An 18,865-nucleotide genomic window follows, 5' to 3' on the forward strand; every position below is an offset into this window, starting at 1 on the left:
ATCCTGGTATCACGCCCTGAGCCAAAGGCAGATACTCAACTGCTGAGCCACCCAGGCGTCCCTAAATAAAGAAACTTAAAAAAAAAAAAAAAGATTACATGTAGGACACCTTTTTTTAAAAGTTCAAAGATAAGTAAATAATTACTATATATTGTTTAGGCATACACACAGGATAAACATTTTTTTAAAAGATAGAAATAATAGGGGATCCCTGAGTGGCGCAGCGGTTTGGCGCCTGCCTTTGGCCCAGGGCACGATCCTGGAGACCTGGGATCGAGTCCCACGTCGGGCTCCCGGTGCATGGAGCCTGCTTCTCCCTCTGCCTGTGTCTCTGCCTCTCTCTCTCTCTCTCTCTCTCTCTGTGTGACTATCATAAATAAAAACTTAAAAAAAAAAAAAAGATAGAAATAATAAATACAAAATTTAGAGGTGATCAGGGTGTAGGAATATTGATGTCTCAACAGCCATTAAGATATTGAATAAGCAGGGATCCCTGGGTGGCGCAGCGGTCTGGCGCCTGTCTTTGGCCCAGGGCGTGATCCTGGAGACCCGGGATCGAATCCCACATTGGGCTCCCAGTGCATGGAGCCTGCTTCTCCCTCTGCCTGTGTCTCTGCCTCTCTCTCTCTCTGTCATAAATAAATAAAATATTTAAAAAAAAAAAAAAAGATATTGAATAAGCAGTAAAATATATTTTTTCTTTTCTTTTTTTCTTTTTTTTAAAGATTTTGTTTATTTATTCATGACAGACACAGAGAGAAAGCAGAGATACAGGCAGAAGGAGAAGCAGGCTCCATGCAGGGAGCCTGATGTGGGACTCATTCCCGGGACTCCAGGATCATGCCCTGAGCCACCCAGGCATCCCAAATATATATTTTCAAAAGACCAAAAATGACCTTCCTTTGATGCTTATGAGCCAAGGATAACATTTATCTCAATTCTGTATATCCAAGGTCCAATTAAAACAAAAACAGACAATCAAGTAGGAAAATGGGTAAAAGGCTTGAAAAGGGACTTGGATAAGGAAACTTGAATGGCCAATAAACATACAAAAAGATCCTTACTCTCCCTAGGTTGAAATCAAGGAAAACATAAATCAAAAAAATAGTTAAAATATCATTTCACGTTAAGCTAAACTGACAAAAAAATTAAATATGACAAAATCAAGTGTTGGCAAAGACTTAAAGCAACTGCAATTCTTCTACATTGCTGGCAACTGGAAACCATTTTGACTCCCTAATAAGGGTAAATATGTACATACGTCCTGTAGTATATTCTTTCAATGAAATACAGTGAAAATAAATCCAGCTGTGTGCATCAACATGTATGATTCTCAAGAACATGTTGAGCAAAAAAGGTAGGTCATATAATCAGTACTGTATGACTCCATTCACATAACATTTAAACATGTAAAACTAGAACATGTATTGTTTAAGAATATATACTGGTAAAATTATCTTTAAAAAGCTAGGAAATAGGGACACCTGGGTGGCTCAGCAGTTGAGCGTCTGCCTTTGACTCAAGGCATGATCCCAGAGTCCTGGGATCGAATCCCGCATTGGGCTCCCCACAGGAAGCCTGCTTCTCCCTTTGCCTATATCTCTGCCTCTCTCTCTCTGTGTCTCTCATGAATAAATAAATAAGATCTTTAGGGCAGCCCCAGTGGCACAGCGGTTTAGCGCCGCCTACAGCCCAAGGTATGATCCTGGAGACCCAGGATCGAGTCCCACATCAGGTTCCCTGAATGGGGAGCCTGCTTCTCCCTCTGCCTGTGTCTCTGCCTCTCTCTCTCTCTCTCTCTGTCTCTATGAATAAATAAATAAAATCTAAAAAAAAAAAAAAAAAAAGTTAAAAATAAATAAATAAAATCTTAAAAAAAAAAAAGGCAAGGAAATAACACACCCTAAATACAGGGCAGAGATTAACTCTGGGGAAGAAGAGAGCAAAGAGGATCAGGGAAGGTATATAGGGGCTTTAGCAGTCATGGCAATGTTTGTTTGCTTAAACTAGATGGTATTAATTGTATTGTGATTCTTTATATCTTCCACATATTTTATAAAAATTCTTTCATATCTACTCAATATTGTATAAAAACATTTTTTAAAAAAAGCACAAAAGAACAGAAGGCGATGAATAAGAAGCCTGGGAATATACAAAATTAGCATCCAAGGCAAGAAAGAGAGCAGAATTGTTGATTATGTAAATAGGAAGGTTCCTGGATGAAAAATGAGGATATAGATTCTGGGAGAGATTAATTAGATGTGTGGAGGCAGAATTGGGGGAGGGACCAACTGTGTGAAAGACTTCAATATGTCTCCTTCAGGTATAGAGACAGAATACAACAACTTCTTTTTTTTTTAATATTTGATTTTTCAGTAATCTCCACATCCAACATAGGGCTCAAACTTACAACCCTGAGATCAACAGTCCCATGCTCTACTGACTGAGGCAGCCAGGTGCCCCAGAATACAGCAACTTCTTTAAGAAATCTACGGAGCTTCTTCCAGGTCTGACTCTCAAAAGCCATCAATTTTAGGAAAGATATTAAAATAGCTATCTGTGTTTTGGGAAAGGAATATTAGGATCACAGCCCAGAGAAAGGAGAAGACAGAATGAATGCACAGAAACACTGTTGGGGGAAGAGGATCAAAGATCCATACTCAAGAGAAGGAAACAGATCACATTAAACAGAACCAGTTTAAAGATTTAAGAGAGTATACTGGAATTTCACTTTAGGAGTTTACAATAATATCTACAGATACAGAAATTGCTTGGTATTATTTTTTTAAAGATTTTATTTATTCATTCATGAGAGACACAGAGAGAAGGCAGAGACATAGGCAGAGAGAGAAGCAGGCTCCATGCAGAGAGCCTGATGTAGTACTCGATCCCAGAACTCCAGGATCACACCCTGGGCTGAAGGCAGATGTTCAACCACTGTGCCACGCAGGCGTCTTGCCAACGAGGTGGTATTATTACTACAACAACCACTGTTAGATGCTTCCCAAAGAACCATTTTCTCTCTTCTTGTTAACACATCTCAATTTGGTTGGGTGTTAATGCACTCAGCCAAAGGAATCAAATGTGATTAGTCTAAGCCAATTGCTGGTGAATGATCTAAGGATGGCAAATGACCCAGTGAGATTTAAGGGGAAATCTGTTGGGAAACTTCTAGGAAGGGTTTTCCTCTCTAATAAAGAAGACAGTGTGAGATGGGGATAGTGGAAAATGATCCATTTGCCACCACTTCCCTTCTTTGTATTCTGTTGTACAAACTCTTAACACTTGGAGCTGAGACACCCATCATGGAATTTCAAGGCAAAAAACAAAAGGATAAAATCAAATAAGCTGGGGCATCTGGGTGGCTCAGTCAGTTAAGTGTTTACCTCTTGATTTCAGCTCAGGTCATAATTGCATGGGTCACAAGATCAGCCCCGCATCAGGTTCCACGGTACTCAGGAGGTTGTTTTTTGTTTTTTGTCTTTTTTTTAAAGATTTCATTTATTTATTTCTGAGAATACACAGAGAGGAGAGAGAGAAGCAGAGACACAGGCAGAGGGAGAAGCAGGCACCATGTAAGGAGCCTGACGTGGGACTCGATCCCGGGTCTCCAGGATCAGGCCCTGGACCGAAGGCGGCACTAAACCGCTTGGGCCACCCGGACTGCCCCTGTTTTTTTTTTTAACTCAGGAGGTTTGCTTGAGATTCTCTCTCCCTCTCCCTTTGCCTCTCCCTTCCCCCCACTTGCACACGTGCATGCATGCACTCTCTCTCTCTATACACACACACACACACACACACACACAAAATAAATAAAACTTAAAAAAAAAAAAATCGGGGCACCTGGGGCGGCTCAGTGGTTGAGCATCTGCCTTTGCAAAGCTCAGGTCATGATCTCCGAATCCTGGGATCAAGTCTCCACATTGGGCTCCCTGTGGGGAACCTGCCTCTCCCTCTGCCTATGTCTCTACCTCTTTCTCTCTCTCTCTCTCTCTGGCTCTCATGAGTAAATAAAAAATCTTTAAAACAAACAAACAAACAAACAAACAAACAAAAACAATCAAATAAGCTAAGGATGACTGAGCAGGAGAGAATAAGCCTGGGTCTCTGATGATATCACCAAAAAATTCTGAGACCATCTACTTTTAGACTTCTTGTTAAAATATTGCTTAGGGCGTGTTGCCTGGTGGCTCAGTTGATTAGGCATCTGACTCTTTTTTTTTTTTTTTTGGCATCTGACTCTTAATCTCAGCTCAGGTCATGATCTCAGGGTTTTTTGTTTTTTTTTTTTAAAGAAATTTTATTTATTTATTCATGAGAGATACAGAGAGAGAGGCAGAGAGAGAAGCAGGCTCCACGCAGGGAGCCCAATGTGGGACTCAATCCCAGGTCTCCAGGATCATGTCCTGGGCTGAAGGCGGCGCTAAACCACTGACCCACCCAGGCTGCCCTGATCTCAGGGTTTTGAATTCAAGCCCCATACTGGGCTCCACACTAGATGTGGAGTCTACTTAAAATATATATATATATCTTAGGTTGAGGGAGTAGGAGGAGGACAAATGGACACATAAAGACTCTGGAACCAAAAAGATATGGGTTGGAGTCTTAGGTTCATGTCAATCATCTTCTCTGACCTTGTTTCTTCAGCTATAAATTAAAGGTGCTATAAGGATTATATAAAATAACAGGTAGCCCTGGCCTACCACCCAAGCAATCTTCAATAAATGTTCATTTATTTTTCCTTACTTGAAGATAGGATCCATTTTTTAATACTTCAGTATCACTCATGGAGTTTAATATAGTTCCTGGAATATGACAAGTATTCAACAAAAATATACTGAATGAGGGGATCCCTGGGTGGCGCAGTGGTTTAGCGCCTGCCTTTGGCCCAGAGCGCGATCCTGGAGACCCGGGATCGAGTCCCACGTCGGGCTCCCGGTGCATGGAGCCTGCTTCTCCCTCTGCCTGTGTCTCTGCCTCTCTCTCTCTCTCTCTCTGTGTGACTATCATAAATATATATATATACTGAATGAAAGAGAGAAAGAGGGCTTGAGGTAACTTTTGAAGATGAGTAAAATATGACTGGGCAGAGTAATCCTCCCAGTCAGGATGGGGTAGAAAGAGGCAGAATCTGATCTGAGGGTTCTGAGAGGGGAGTGACAGAAAAGGAGGCAAGCTAGAGCCAGATTAGCAAGGTATAGATGTATAAGAGGGAACTCTGGAAGGTCTCGGCGCTCGCTATTCCACATTCAGGTATCCTCTTTTTATCTAAATGCTAGTCTACTCCCTAGAGTCCCTCAAAACCTCTGTCTGCTACCTTTTATGTTTTTCATTCTCAGATGCCTTTCACACCTGACAAAGGTCTCTGGTCCCACATCTGCCTGCTCCTCTGTCTACCTTCCCTCCTTGCTTCCCCAGCTGCCTCCAGTGGCTCTAGGGACATAACAGGGCCATCTGAGACAGAAGACTCATCTCCTCTCAGTCTCTGGAATGGTGAGGAAGGATACTGCTGTTGCTAGGTTACTTAAGCTGCCAGCACAGACTTTAACCACAGACTCTTAGGCTCTAACCATAAGGCAACATAGGCTCCCAGCCCTTCTTTATTTTCTCATTTGGACCTTTGCAACAGCCTAACTGGCTTCCCTACTAAAATGCATGCCTGGAGGCTCCTGACTGGCTCAGTTGGTGGAACATGTGACTCTTGATCTCGAGGCTGAGAGTTTTCACCCCATACCGGGCAGATTACTTAGCACCTGGGTGGCTCAGTCGGTTTAAGCATCCAACTCTTGGTTTCAGCTCAAGTCATAGTCTCACGGTTGCAGGATCAAGCCCCATGTGTGGCTCTGCACTCAATGCGGTCTGCTTCAAATTCTCTCTCCCTTTCCCTCCCACCCACTAACTCTATTTTCTAAAATTTAATTCATTTTTTTAATGTATTTGACAGAGAGAGAAAGCACAAGTAGGCACAGAGGGAGAAGCAGGAAGCCTCATGTGGGGCTCGACCCAGAATCCTGAGATCATGACCTGAGCCGAAGGCAGACACTTAACCGACTGAGCCACCCAGCTGCACCCCCCCAATAAATAAATAAAATATTTTAAGAATAAATAAAAATAAAATGCATACCTGTTTTATCTCTCTTTGATTTAAAATCCATTACTTGGGGATGCCTGGCTGGCTCAGTCAGTAGAGCATGCAACTCACCATCTTGGGGTTGAAGTTTCAGCCCCACACTGGGTGTAGAGATTACTTTAAAAAAAAAAAATCTTTGGAGCACCTGGGTGGCATAATCAATTAAGTGTCCAACTCTCAGGTTCAGCTCAGAATACGATCTCAAGGTCTTGAGATCAGGCCCCACATTACAGAATAATATGGATCCCTAACTTCTCTTTAAAAACTGATGGTGGGGGCACCACCAGTGGAGGCATCCCTCTCCATATGCTTGTGCTCTCTCTCTCAAATAAATACAATCTTTAAAAAATAAATAAATAAAATAAAAACCGGTAGGTGGGCAAAAATCAGACGGAACTGAGTCAAGCAGTTTAGAGTCTATGCTCTCTAGTAATTAGGGACTTGTCTAGCTCAACATAGTCCCAATTGCTCTTTTTTAGGCATTGGATTTTTTTTTTAAATCCTGGCCCATCAGAGTTGCTTATTACATAGTACAGCATATCCAATCCTTGCTGACCTCTCCAACTGTAGGTCCCTTTACTCACACCCGTGAGACCTTTACACTATAGCACTACCTAGAAACTACTCATAGTTTCCCCAAACACACCATACTGTTCTTACCTCTTTGCCTTTTTGTTTACACTCTTCCCTTGGTCTAGAATGTCAGTCCCCTCCTGAACTCCTGGCTAAATTCTATTCAATATTTAAAATTCTGCTCAGATAGTACCTCCAGGAAACATTCCAAGGCTCCCTTCCTCCTTCACTTTTCATTATCTCTGTATCTTGTACATTATTTAATTGTACGCCCTCAGACTGTAGTACAATTTATTTGTGTACCTGTCAGTCTCCAGCACTGGAGCGAACCCTTTAAAAACAGAAATCTCTTTCAATGTCTGCCACATAACAGCCCATTCGACACATCTGATGAATGAGTAGTTGAGAAAATGAGATAACATAACTAGAGCTGATGGGGTTAGGGAGTGGTGGGGGTCCCAGTAACTCACATAGATTTCCATTTTTCGGTAGAGACCATAGTTAAGTAGCAAATTGTGAGTCATACGGATTCGGTGAGGCTTCATTGGGTGGCCTTGTCCATAATAGTAATTTCCAACATCCCCTGAAGAAAAAAGAGTGACAGTTTCAGTGACACAGTTAGACATACACTCCCAGGAGAATCCAGGAATTTTTATAACCATCTCCTAATCATATTCTTTCTCTTTCGTTCTAGTCCCCAAGATTCTCACCCACCTTGAGGAAGAGTTAACTCCAAAATAAAAATAAAACAAACAAACAAAAACAAAATAAAAATAAAACAAAACAAAACAGGAACAACAAACAAAAAAAGCAGGGGACTCTGGTGAGTCCAGCACTTAAAGATATAAGCCTAGCCGATGGGATCCCTGGGTGGCGCAGCGGTTTAGCGCCTGACTTTGGCCCAGGGCGCGATCCTGGAGACCCGGGATCGAGTCCCACGTCGGGCTCCCGGTGCATGGAGCCTGCTTCTCCCTCTGCCTGTGTCTCTGCCTCTCTCTCTCATTGTGTGCCTATCATAAATAAATAAAATTTAAAAAATTAAAAAAAAAAATAAGCCTAGCCGACAGGCACTACACAGTGTAAAAACGGTTCATTCCAAAGCTACTGGAGAATAGCAGGCAACAAGGTGATTCACCTCACCGTATCTGCAAAGAATTCACTCCCACAACAGAAAAATAACCATTACTATTCAGAATTATTATAAGTCACAGTTCACCTCTTTCATATTAAAACACTTTATGGGGTTAAAGCACATTTACATTTACTTTCTTAATGGATCCTCAGGGGCAGCCCTGGTGGCGTAGCGGTTTGGCGCAGCCTGCAGCCTGGGGTGTGATCCTGGAGACCCAGGATCGAGTCCCACATCAGGCTCCCTGCACGGAGCCTGCTTCTCCCTCTGCCTGTGTCTTTGCCTCTCTCTCTCTGTGTCTATGAATAAATAAATAAAATCTTAAAAAAAAATTAATGGATCCTCACAAGAACCTGGTAAAACAGGAGTATTATTCCTATTGTATAGATAAGAAAACTAAACTCTTATCATCTCTAGCTTCCTCTATAGCAATAGACTTCTAATTGGTTCCTCTGTCTTCAACTCAAAACTATCTGCCACACTGACCAGTTATTTTTCTAACACACAGCTTTAATAACACCATTCCCCTGCTCAAAAACCCCTAATGACTCCCCATCTTCTACAGGATAAAGAACAACTTCACTAGCCTGGCATTCAACTCACAACACTCCCTCTCCTGCTCTCTCCCTCTCCCAGCTCTCTACTCTAAACAGAAAAGGCAAACTATGGCCCTTGGGCCAAATACAACTAGCTGCCTGTTTTTTTGTAAATAAAATTTTATTGGAACACAGCCAAGCCCATTAGCTTAAATATTGTCTATGGCTGCTTTCACATTATAATAGCAGAGTTGAGTAAACAGTTGCCACAGAGACCCACCCATATAGCACACGAGGCCAAAAATATTATCTGGCCCTTTACAGAAAATCTGCTAATCTCTGTCCTAAACACACTGGATGATTATCAGCATCCTGAACATGGCATTCACCTTCACACCCAAGTAGTCTTTGTTAAGACTGTTCCTTTGACCCAGAATGTCCTTCCTTTTCTGATGACCCTCATACTACAAAGCCCAGCTTAAGTGCCAAACATATTCCTGATCAAAATATAAAAAAGAATTAAAATTAAAATAAATGGCCATTTCCTCTCCATGCAATTTGTATATATCACTTAATAAATTTTGTTTTGTATCTGAATTACTTTATCTATTTATATACATAAGATTGGAAGCTCGTTGAATGCCAGGACAAATGCATTCTGTACATCATAAAGGCTGAATAAAGATTCAAGGAATTGAACTGAATGACTCAGAGAAGTTAAGTGCCTATTTAAGATCACACAACAAATGATGCAGGCAGGGGTCAACTCTTCTGACTCCAAATCTAGTACCCTAAAAAGTTGCATTGGGTTTCCCAAGTACCTACTTCAGTTTGCCCTTAATCTAGGGAGCTCTGTGAAACTCCTTGGCACAAAGTTCCTGGCACAAATATTCCAAAAATCAAGTGGGGGCACCCAGCTGGCTCAGTCATTAGAGCATATAACTCTTGATCTCAGGGCCATGAGTTTGAGCCCCACCTTGGACACAGAGCTTACTTAAAAATAAATAAATAAATAAATGAAACAACAAAAAAACTGAAAAACAAACAAGAATGAAGTGAACTGCACACCCAAGGATCCCTACTTAGAAGTCCATCAGATTGAGGCAGATTTTTGAGCACCAATAAAAAGGTCTTAACCTCTTATGCATCATGGTTGGGTGGTGTCAGTAACAGGCTTCATTCCACCGACTAATGCACTGTGGTGACAATGTCACCAATAGCATCCAAACCACACTCCCAATTCTCTTTGTCATATACGTGGCCAGGGACAATGGAAAACTTCTAAACAGCTAGATGTTTAGGATCTCACTCTTACCTGTCTTTTTTTTTTTTTTTTAAGATTTTATTTATTTACTTATTCATGAGAGACACAGAGAGAGAGGCAGAGACACAGGCAGAGGGAGAAGCAGGCTCCATGCAGGGAGCCTGACACGGGACTCGATCCTGGGTCTCCAGGATTGCACCCTGGGCTGAAGGTGGCGCCAAACTGCTGAGCCACCCAGGTTGCCCTCTTACCTGTCTTTTTAATAGATTTTATTTTTAGAACAATTTTAGATTTATAAAAAAAATTGCAAAGATAGTAGAGAGAGTTCTCAGACACCTGACAGTTTCCCCTATTATCAGCATTCTACATGATAAAACATTTGCTACAATTAATGAACCAATATTGATACACTATCTTTGACTAAAAGCCCATGCTTTATTCAAATTCCCTTAGTTTTTATTAACATCCTTTTACCCTATTCTGTTAATCTTAGTAAGGCCTGTGAGGGCAAGAACTGTGCTGAAAGAGCCACAAGCCAGAGTATAGTATTTGGTGGCAGTCAATTGGGACTCTTGTCCCATATAGACACAGACTTTGAGATGTAGTAGCAGAGAAGGCACGTGGAAAATTTTGTTTCCAGAGACCCTCAGACCACCTTATCAGCCATGGCGATTGGTAGAACAGGTTCCCTAGGGATTGGTGGACACATCCAGATGCAGACCCAATTTGAAGGCGGATAGTAACATGACCAATACTGTTATGCAATTGGATTCCTGGCTTACCCAGGTCTCACCAGGGCCTTAATCCCTAGCAAGTCCCCTGCCTATCAAACCTGAATTCAGCCAAGGCTTAGACTTGGAGAACTAAGATAACTTATCTAGAAGGCTAGGGGAGTACCTGACGTGGGGCCCAGAGGCACCATCCTTTTCTTAACAGCTTTTAATCCAGTTGCTGAGAGACTTTATTTTTATTTTTATTTATTTATTTTTTAAGATTTTATTTATTTATTCATGAGAGAGACACAGAGAAAGAGAGGCAGAGGCACAGGCAGAGGGAGAAGCAGGCTCCATGCAGAGAGCCTGATGTGGGACTCGATCCAGGGTCTCCAGGATCATGCCCTGGGTTGCAGGCAGCGTTAAACCACTGCGCCACGGGGGCTGCCCGCTGAGAGACTTTTTAAAAGAAATAGTCCTTTTTATTTAGATACTACCTTTATAGTTAGAGAGCTTTTCCCACTCTTCTCAATGTTTTTCAGGTTTTTTTTTTAAATTTATATTTATTTTTTTGAGAGAGAGAGAGAGATGGGAGGGGGGGAGGCTGAGGAAGAGGGAGGAGCAGACTCCCCACAGAGCAGGGAGCCCAATGAGGGGCTCAATCCCAGGATACTGGGATCATGACATGAGCCAAAAGCACTTAACCAACTGAGCCACCCAGGTGCCCCTCAAGGTTTTTCGGTTTTACAGGAGTGACCTGAGGCCTACAAAGGTAAAGTAACTTGCCCAATACTGCAAAGCTTCTGAGTCCCGTGCTCACCTCTGTAAAACTCACAAATGGTTTCTCAAAAAGTAACTCTCCTTCGTCTAAAAACTAAGGTCTTTTCACTTTTTCTCATTTTAAACTAATGGTGTAGAGATCACAAAACTGTGCAAACTCATATGGCTACAAAGTCAAAGGCTCCAGCCTCGAACGGGCCCTCACTGCTGCCCAGCAGTAATGGAAGGACTCTTCCAAACTTATTTCCTCAGCTCCCTCTTTCACAACAGCTACTTAACAGCTCAGGTTCATGACCTGAGCCAAAGGTAGATGCTCAACCACTGAGCCACCCAGGCACCCCTCCATTTGGATTTTGAATATGCTCAACCCTTAGCCACTATGTCCCTTTTTTTTAATGTCCCTCTTTATAAACAACTCTTTCTCTCTGCCTCAACCAAACTTCCTTTGAAAAGGGTTCAATCTGACGTCTTCTCTTCACCCATCCATTCATTCTCCAATCTACTGCAATCTAGTTTCACTGCAAACCTGCATAAGAAATAGTTCTTGCCAACACCTGGCCACTCCCTCCTTCTTTTGGCTACTGTAACAAAGACTTCTGGTTCATGAGGTGCCTGGGTGGCTCAGCTGGTTAAGTATCTGACTCACAGTAGTGAGTTCCAGCCTCATGGTGGGCTCCATGCTGAGAGTGGAGCTACTTAAAAACAACAAAGAAAAGACTTTCTGGTTCACTTATATTCCCTCTGTACAATTTAATCAGCAAGTATTTATTGAGAGCCCACTATGAATGAGGCACTGTTCTGGGGGCTGATCATACAGAGCTAGATAAGACATGATCCCATTCCCTAAGGAGATTACCATCTAAGAAGAATGAACAAGTAAACAGACAATTCCAATACACAGTGACAAGCACTATGACAGAAGAGTACAGAGCATAAAGAATACACTAGACTTTTCCTCAGTCCACTTCCTTAGAATTTCACCCGGGATCCTCTTTTCTTTCCATGTTGTATACAACTTCTCTGGTGAGGGACACCTGGGTGGCTAAGTTGTTGAGCATATGCCTTCAGTTCAGGTTGTGATTCCGGGGTCCTGGAATCAAGTTCTGCATCAGACTGCGCGCAGGGAGCCTGCTTCTACCTCTGCCTATGTCTGTGTCTCTCATGAATAAATAAGTAAAATCTTAAAAAACAAAACAAAACAAAACAAAACAAAAAACTTCTTGGGTGATCACATCCTCTTTTTTTTTTTTTTTTAAGATTTATTTATTTATTCATGAGAGACCCACACAGAGAGAGGCAGAGACAGGCAAAGGGAGAAGCAGGCTCTATGCAGGGAGCCTGATGTGGGACTCAATGCCGGGTCTCCAGGATCACACCCTGGGCTGAAGGCAGGTGCCAAACCGCTGAGCCACCCAGGGATCCCCATGATCACATCCTCTTCTGTAACTAAAATTACCATCTGTATGCTGATAACTACCAAAAATCTCTACCTTCTCATTTCTATCTTCCAAACTGCAGACCTGGGATGCCTGGGTGGCTCAGTGGTTGAGCGTCTGCCTTCAGTTCAGGCCCTGATCTCCAGAGTCCTGGGATCGAGTCCCACATCAGCCTCCCTGTAGGGGGCCTGCATCTCCCTCTGCCTATGTCTGCCTCTCTCTCTATCTCTCATGAATAAATAAATAAAATCTTTAAAAAAAAAATAAACTGCAGACCTGAATAGCCAATTGCCTACTGGATACCTCTAAGCGGATATCCCCCAGTAGGGGTATCCCTCAGTAAGTATTTTTAAGAGTAGAAATACAAAACCCAAAGTTATCAACTGATATAGCCTTCTCCAAACACATTAAACTGCCCAACCCAGGAGTTTGGGATCCTTACCTTTTTCCTTACCCCTACATTCATAAACTTAATTTCTTTCTCAGAGTGATAGCTCTAAGGTATAAATCTGATGATGTCACTAACCTTGCACAAAACTTCAATGATTCACAAGTGCACTCAGAATAAAGTCCAACTTCCGTAAGCCAGTGTGTCCAGCCCTTCAGGATCTAGTCTCTGATTACTTCTCCAGCCTCATGACTTTCATCTTTTCCCTCCACCCTATTCCCTGACCTTCTACACTCTGCCCTCAAACCTATACTGTACACACACCTGCCGTCTTTCAAAAATGCTGTCCTCTCTCTTCTAAATTTACGGTCCTCTTTGCCTTCCCTGGGTTCGGCTACTAACTCCTGTTCTTCAGGTCCTAACTGAGATGGCATCTCCTGCCCCAAGTGGGCAGTCTCAGTTGGGTGCCTCTCCTCCGTGCTCCCCAAACACTCTGAGCTCTCCTTTATCCCAGCATGATCCTGGAAGGCAATTCTGTGTCACTGTCCATCTATCTTCCCATCCAGGCTGAGAGGAAGATGAGAAGTGACCTGATCAGCCCCACGGCCTCAGCGCCTAAATGTCCCTAGTACAGAGTAAGCCATTCCACAGGCTTCTGTTACATGAAAAAGTCTGTCTTAACAGGTTGTATCTTTCTCCTTCCAAGCCCAGGGGCCCCATTTCCAGCAGCAAAGTGTAGGCCCAGCTGAGAGACGGAGGGGGAGGGGGGAGGCTGGTGACAGGAGGTGGGGACTCTTGCAGGACTCTCACCAAAAAGGATGAGGAAGCAAAAGGGTAGAGGAAGACTTCTGTGTTCTCGGCAGGAAAACACATCCTTGCACCCTTCTCCACCAGATCCTGCCTCGCCCTCAGACTCAGCCTCCTCTCCTGGGGTCCCACTCAAACTCTCTCCATCAGGCTTCCTGAGAACCACCCCTCTCCGGCCAAGTTACCGCAGGCTTCCTCAGAAGACCCCCGCTCGGCCTCAGCCTCTTCCCTCAGCCTCGACTTCCTTTCCTTTCCTCTGAGCCTCCTCCCTCAGCCTCCACCTCCTGCTCTCAGCCTCCTCCCCCTGCCTCCTCCCTCCCCCTGCCCTCTTTCCTGAGCCTCCTCCCTCAGCCTCGACCTCTTTCCTCTCAGCCTCTTCCCTCTGAGCCTCCTCTCTCAGCCTCGTCCTCCTCGCAGCCTCCTCTTTTCAGCCTTTCCCCAACGCCTCAGCCTCTCCCAGCCTCCCCACTCGCATCTCCTCAGCCTCCCTCTCCCGGCCCCGGCCCGGCCCCGCCCCCGCCGCGCGCACGGTGCTCACCGTCGTAGTAGTAACAGACTTTCCTCCTGGTGCCCTGAGTCTGCGCCATCTTGCTCGCCTCCCGTCCCTCCCGTCAGTCGGTCCGTCCGGCCTCCCGCCCGCGGCTCCGCTCGGCGTCCGACCCAGGGGGGGAGGGGGCGGGCCTCCCGCCCGCTCCGCCCGTCCCCTCCCGGGCTCACCTATAGCCGCGCAGCCCGGGCACGGCTCCAGCCAATCAGCTCGCGCAGGGACGGCCCGGAACTCGGCAGGGGGCAAGGGCAGCCCTGAGAGGCAGCCGAGGGCCCCCTGGGCCTGTACCAAGGTCTGCGACAGGGGGGTGGGGGAGCTGCCCGGGGACCGTACCATTAGTCCCGGGGGAAGAAAACGGATCCGTACACTTCGCTGTCCGGTTTCGGTGTTGGAAGTGCGCTGGGAGACCAGAAGCCAACTTTGTCGTTTTATGGAGAATCAACTGAAGCCTGCGGGGAGGAAAGTGACTTGCACAAGGTCACTCAGCTAAGGACCGGGCTGAACCTGGCTTGGAGCCTGAGTTTGGAAGAAGGAGAAATCAACTTGACAAAGGAAAGAAAGCTGCTGTGGACCAAGTGCTGTGCAACCCCTTTACCGACGTTTATCTCAACGATTGCTCACAAAAGCTTTGGAAGAGGCTTTTTATTCCCGTTTTATGGATAAGGATAATGAACTTCAGACCTTTGTGACTTGCTCAGAGCCACACAATTAGGAATTAAATTCACCTTTCACTAGTACAGATTTTCTGAATTCCTGCTGTGCACCGGAGACACTGTAGGGAAGGGGCCGAACCCAGCCTTTCTTACCTCCAAAGCGGGGCCTCCCTGATGCTGTCACCCGCGAGCACTGAAGAGTGCCTTTACATAGGAGGACACTGATTGTCCCCTTCTACTAGGGCAGGGTTTCTGAACCTATTGAAGCTATTGACATTTGGAACTGGATAATTCCTTACTGTAAGGGGCTCTCTTGTGCATTGTGTAGGATGTTTAGCAGCATCTTTGGCCTTTACTCATTAGATGCCAATAGCACCCTCCACTCCCACCCTCAGCTGTGGTCACCAAAATTGTTTCCAGACATTGCATAACTGTTTCCATGGCAAGACAGGAGTGTAAAATTGCCCCCACCCTAACTTTGAGGACCACTGAACTTATTTATCAATCATCAACTGTTCATTATTGAAATCTGAAAAACTGAAAAGCACTGTGATGGGCTATTAAAATAATAAAATACAACAGTATTAATATTTAGTGAGTACTTACTATTTGTGTGCCAAGTAAGTTACAAACTCATGGTCCTATAGTTGATAAGATACATTTTTATGCCTCTACAATTTATTTATTTATTAATTAGGCTCCACACCCTGAGTGGAACCCATCTGGAGGCTTGAACTCATGATCCTGAGATGAAGACCTGAACTGAGATCAAGTGTTGGATGTTTAACCAACTGAGTCACCCAGGTAACCCTATGCCTGTACAATTTAAAGAGTGCTTGGGCACTTAGACACTTGTGTTCCTCATTTGAGAACTGCATTTGGGCCACTCATTATAAAAGTAATAGAAGAGGGGCGCCTGGGTGGCTCAGTGGTTGAGCATCTGCCTTTGGCTCAGGTCGTGATCCCCAGGTCCTGGAATCAAGTCCTGCATCCGGCTCTGTGCAGGGAGCCTGCTTTTCCCTCTGCCTATGTCTCTGCCTCTCTCTGCATGTCTCTCATGGATAAATAAATAAAATCTTAAAAAAATAAAAGTAACAGAAAATTTAAGATTTATAGAAACAGCTAAAGGAAGAGAGAGGGAGAGAGAGAGAGAGAGAGAGAGAAAGAAAGAAAACAGCTAAAGAGCCAGGGAATCCCTTTTTCCAGCTCTGTGTTGCTGCTTCCTGGCTAGAACCTTTCTGGCCCTCACTTCCCTCTTTGTAAAATGCAGAGGATAAGAATTCAAAGTTCACTAACTCTATGCTGCACACAGTATCCAAAAGAAGAGGAGGGTGGGGATCAGATGAGGTCATGGGTGTGGCAGCATTTTATAAAATGCAGAACAGGAATCAGAACCTCAGATCTTTATAGAGGTGAGGCAGGTGGTATAAAAATAAGTGGATTTATATTAGTTTGATTCAGGTGCTTTGCATATTTCTAAAATTGGATTCTTTTCACTTTCATAAAGCAAAATGCCTTTCCCCCATCTTTCCTCAAACACACTGCCATCTGCAGGTACCTTTCATTTTCTCACTTTTTATTGGAAATAGAGGTGAAAAACATTTCATTTTCCTCTTCATTATGAGAACAACAGTGCAAGCATGATGATAACCACTGACACTCAGTTTCAACTGTTTGGCAAAGGGACTCTAGCAAAAGAAGACCCTGGCAAAGGAAGAGCTTAAGCCCTACGTGAAGGTGGTGGCCACTAATCAGCTCCATGAGGACAGGTAAGCCCAATGAAGCCAAATCTTCAAGACTTTTTTTCCAAGAGAAGACAGAAACCTGTAGTTTTATCCAAAATCTCCCCAGTTTTTTTTTTTAAATCTCCCCAGTTTTATAAATTGACTGCTAACTCACTCTGTTCACATTCAAGACAGTAATAAGAGGTATTCTTTTAAAATGTAAGTCAAGGGGGCAGCCCCCATGGCGCAGCGGTTTAGCGCCGCCTGCAGCCTGGGGTGTGATCCTGGAGACCTGGAATCCAGTCCCCCGTCGGGAGCCTGCTTCTCCCTCTGCTTGTGTCTCTGCCTCTCTGTCTCTCTCTCTCCGTCTCTCATGAGTAAATAAGTAAATAAAATAAAATGTAAGTCAGGTCATAGGGTGCCTGGATGGCTCAGTCCGTTAAGCTTCTGACTCGATTTCGGATCAGGTCATGATCTCAGGGTTGTGAGATAGAGCCCTGTGTCGGCGTCTGCGTTGGGCTGCGTTGGGCGGGGAGCCTTAAGATTCTCTCTCCCTCCCCCTCCACCCCTGCCCCACTCCTGTGCCAGCACATGCTCTCTTCTTCTTTCAAAAAAAAAAAAAAAAAAAAAAGGCTTAAGAAAAGTAAGTCGGGTCTTGTCATGGCTCTGCAAAAATCTCCACAAAGTCTTCTTGAAATGGTTTCTGCAAAGGCCACAAGGCACCACAGGATCTCTACCCCTCAGGCCCCCCGTCAAGACCTATGTCTCTGTGCTTGCCAAAGGAGCTCTGCCTCAGGCGGTTCCCTCAGCCTGGCCTCTCCTCCCCCATACCACGTGGCTTGCTCCTTCATCTCCTTCAAATATTTGCTTAAGTCACCTTCTCAATAAGACCTTCCCAGACCACCCTGCTTAAAATTGCAAACCTCCCCCAAATACGACATTCCTAATTCCCCTTACCCTGCTTTATTTTCCCCTTAGCACTCAGCACCTTGTTGTGTACTGTATCATTTACTTCTTTGTAACATTTATTGTCTGTATTCCCTAACTACATTTATTGTCTGTCCTACTGTATGTAAGCTCCATAAGGACAGAGATTTTTTTTTAATCTACTATATATTTTATGAACCCAGAACCATCCCTAACACATGGTAGATGTTCAATAAATATTTGCCAAGGCATGCCTGGGTGGCACAGTTGGTTAAGCGTCTGACTTTTGGTTTTGGCCCAGTTTGTGACCTCAGGGAGGTCCTGGCATGAAGCCTCATGTCAGGCTCTGCACTCAGCATGGAGTCTGCTTGAGATGACCTCTCCTTCTCCCTTCCCCTGCACTTGCCCTCTCTCTCTCTCAAATAAATAAATATATCACAAATAAGTATTTGCCAAAGAATGGATTAATTCAATGTTTAAAAACATCTTGTGGGGGGGCGGTCAGTTGGTTAAGCATCTGCCTATGGCTCAGGTCATGATCTCAGAGTCTTGGGAATGAGACCAGCATCAGGCTCCCTGCTGAGTGGGGAGTCTGTTTCTCCCTCTCCCTCTGTCCCTCCCTCTGCTTGTTCTCTCTCTCCTCCTGCTCTCAAAACAAAACAAAACAAAACAAAACAAAACAAAACAAAACCAACTACACATCTTAGGGGCACCTGGCTCTCTCAGTCAGTAGAGTATGTGACTCTTGATCTCAGGATTGTGGGTTTGAGCCCCACACTGGGAGTAGAAATTACTTTAAAATATTTAAAAACATCTTGAAGCTGAATCAAAACATACCTGAGTACAAATATAGCCCCAGAATCAGTAGCTGTAAAAAATGCTATTGCCCTTACATAATGAGAAGGGAGGATCCTGGGACACACCCATTCCTTAGGAGGTTCTGAAAAGGTCACCCTTAAGCCTTTGGGGTAGGGGTATGAAGGAGTTCAAAGAACCCATTCAGGGGATCCCTGGGTGGCGCAGCGGTTTGGCGCCTGCCTTTGGCCCAGGGCGCGATCCTGGAGGATCCTGGAGGATCCTGGAGGATCCTGGAGACCCGGGATCGAATCCCACGTCGGGCTCCCGGTGCATGGAGCCTGTTTCTCTCTCTGCCTGTGTCTCTGCCTCTCTCTCTCTCTGTGTGACTATCATAAGTAAAAAAAAAAAAAAAAAAAAAAAGACAAAGAACCCATTCAGCAAACTGTAGGAGTTTCCTTTT

General features: G+C 44.3%; 1 protein-coding gene across 2 annotated transcripts in view; it reads right to left on the reverse strand.

Annotated features, from left to right (window-relative positions):
- HDAC1 (histone deacetylase 1) overlaps positions 1 to 14,654 on the reverse strand; it is a 35,339-nt gene extending 20,685 nt beyond the window's left edge. The window contains exons 1-2 of one of the 2 annotated variants that reach the window (XM_035713243.2): positions 14,474 to 14,654; positions 7,174 to 7,286 (exon numbers count right to left, since the gene is read on the reverse strand). In XM_035713243.2, coding sequence (XP_035569136.1) covers positions 7,174 to 7,286; positions 14,474 to 14,639 — 279 coding nt within the window. In that variant the 5' untranslated portion in view covers positions 14,640 to 14,654. Of the gene's footprint in view, positions 1 to 7,173; positions 7,287 to 14,294; positions 14,454 to 14,473 lie in introns of those variants that run through there. The other variant, XM_025446991.3, reaches the window with a different exon arrangement.
- Between the last annotated feature and the right edge of the window lie 4,211 nt (positions 14,655 to 18,865).

Source organism: Canis lupus, chromosome 2, assembly GCF_003254725.2.
Source record: "Canis lupus dingo isolate Sandy chromosome 2, ASM325472v2, whole genome shotgun sequence".
NCBI classification, from domain to species: Eukaryota; Metazoa; Chordata; class Mammalia; order Carnivora; family Canidae; genus Canis; species Canis lupus.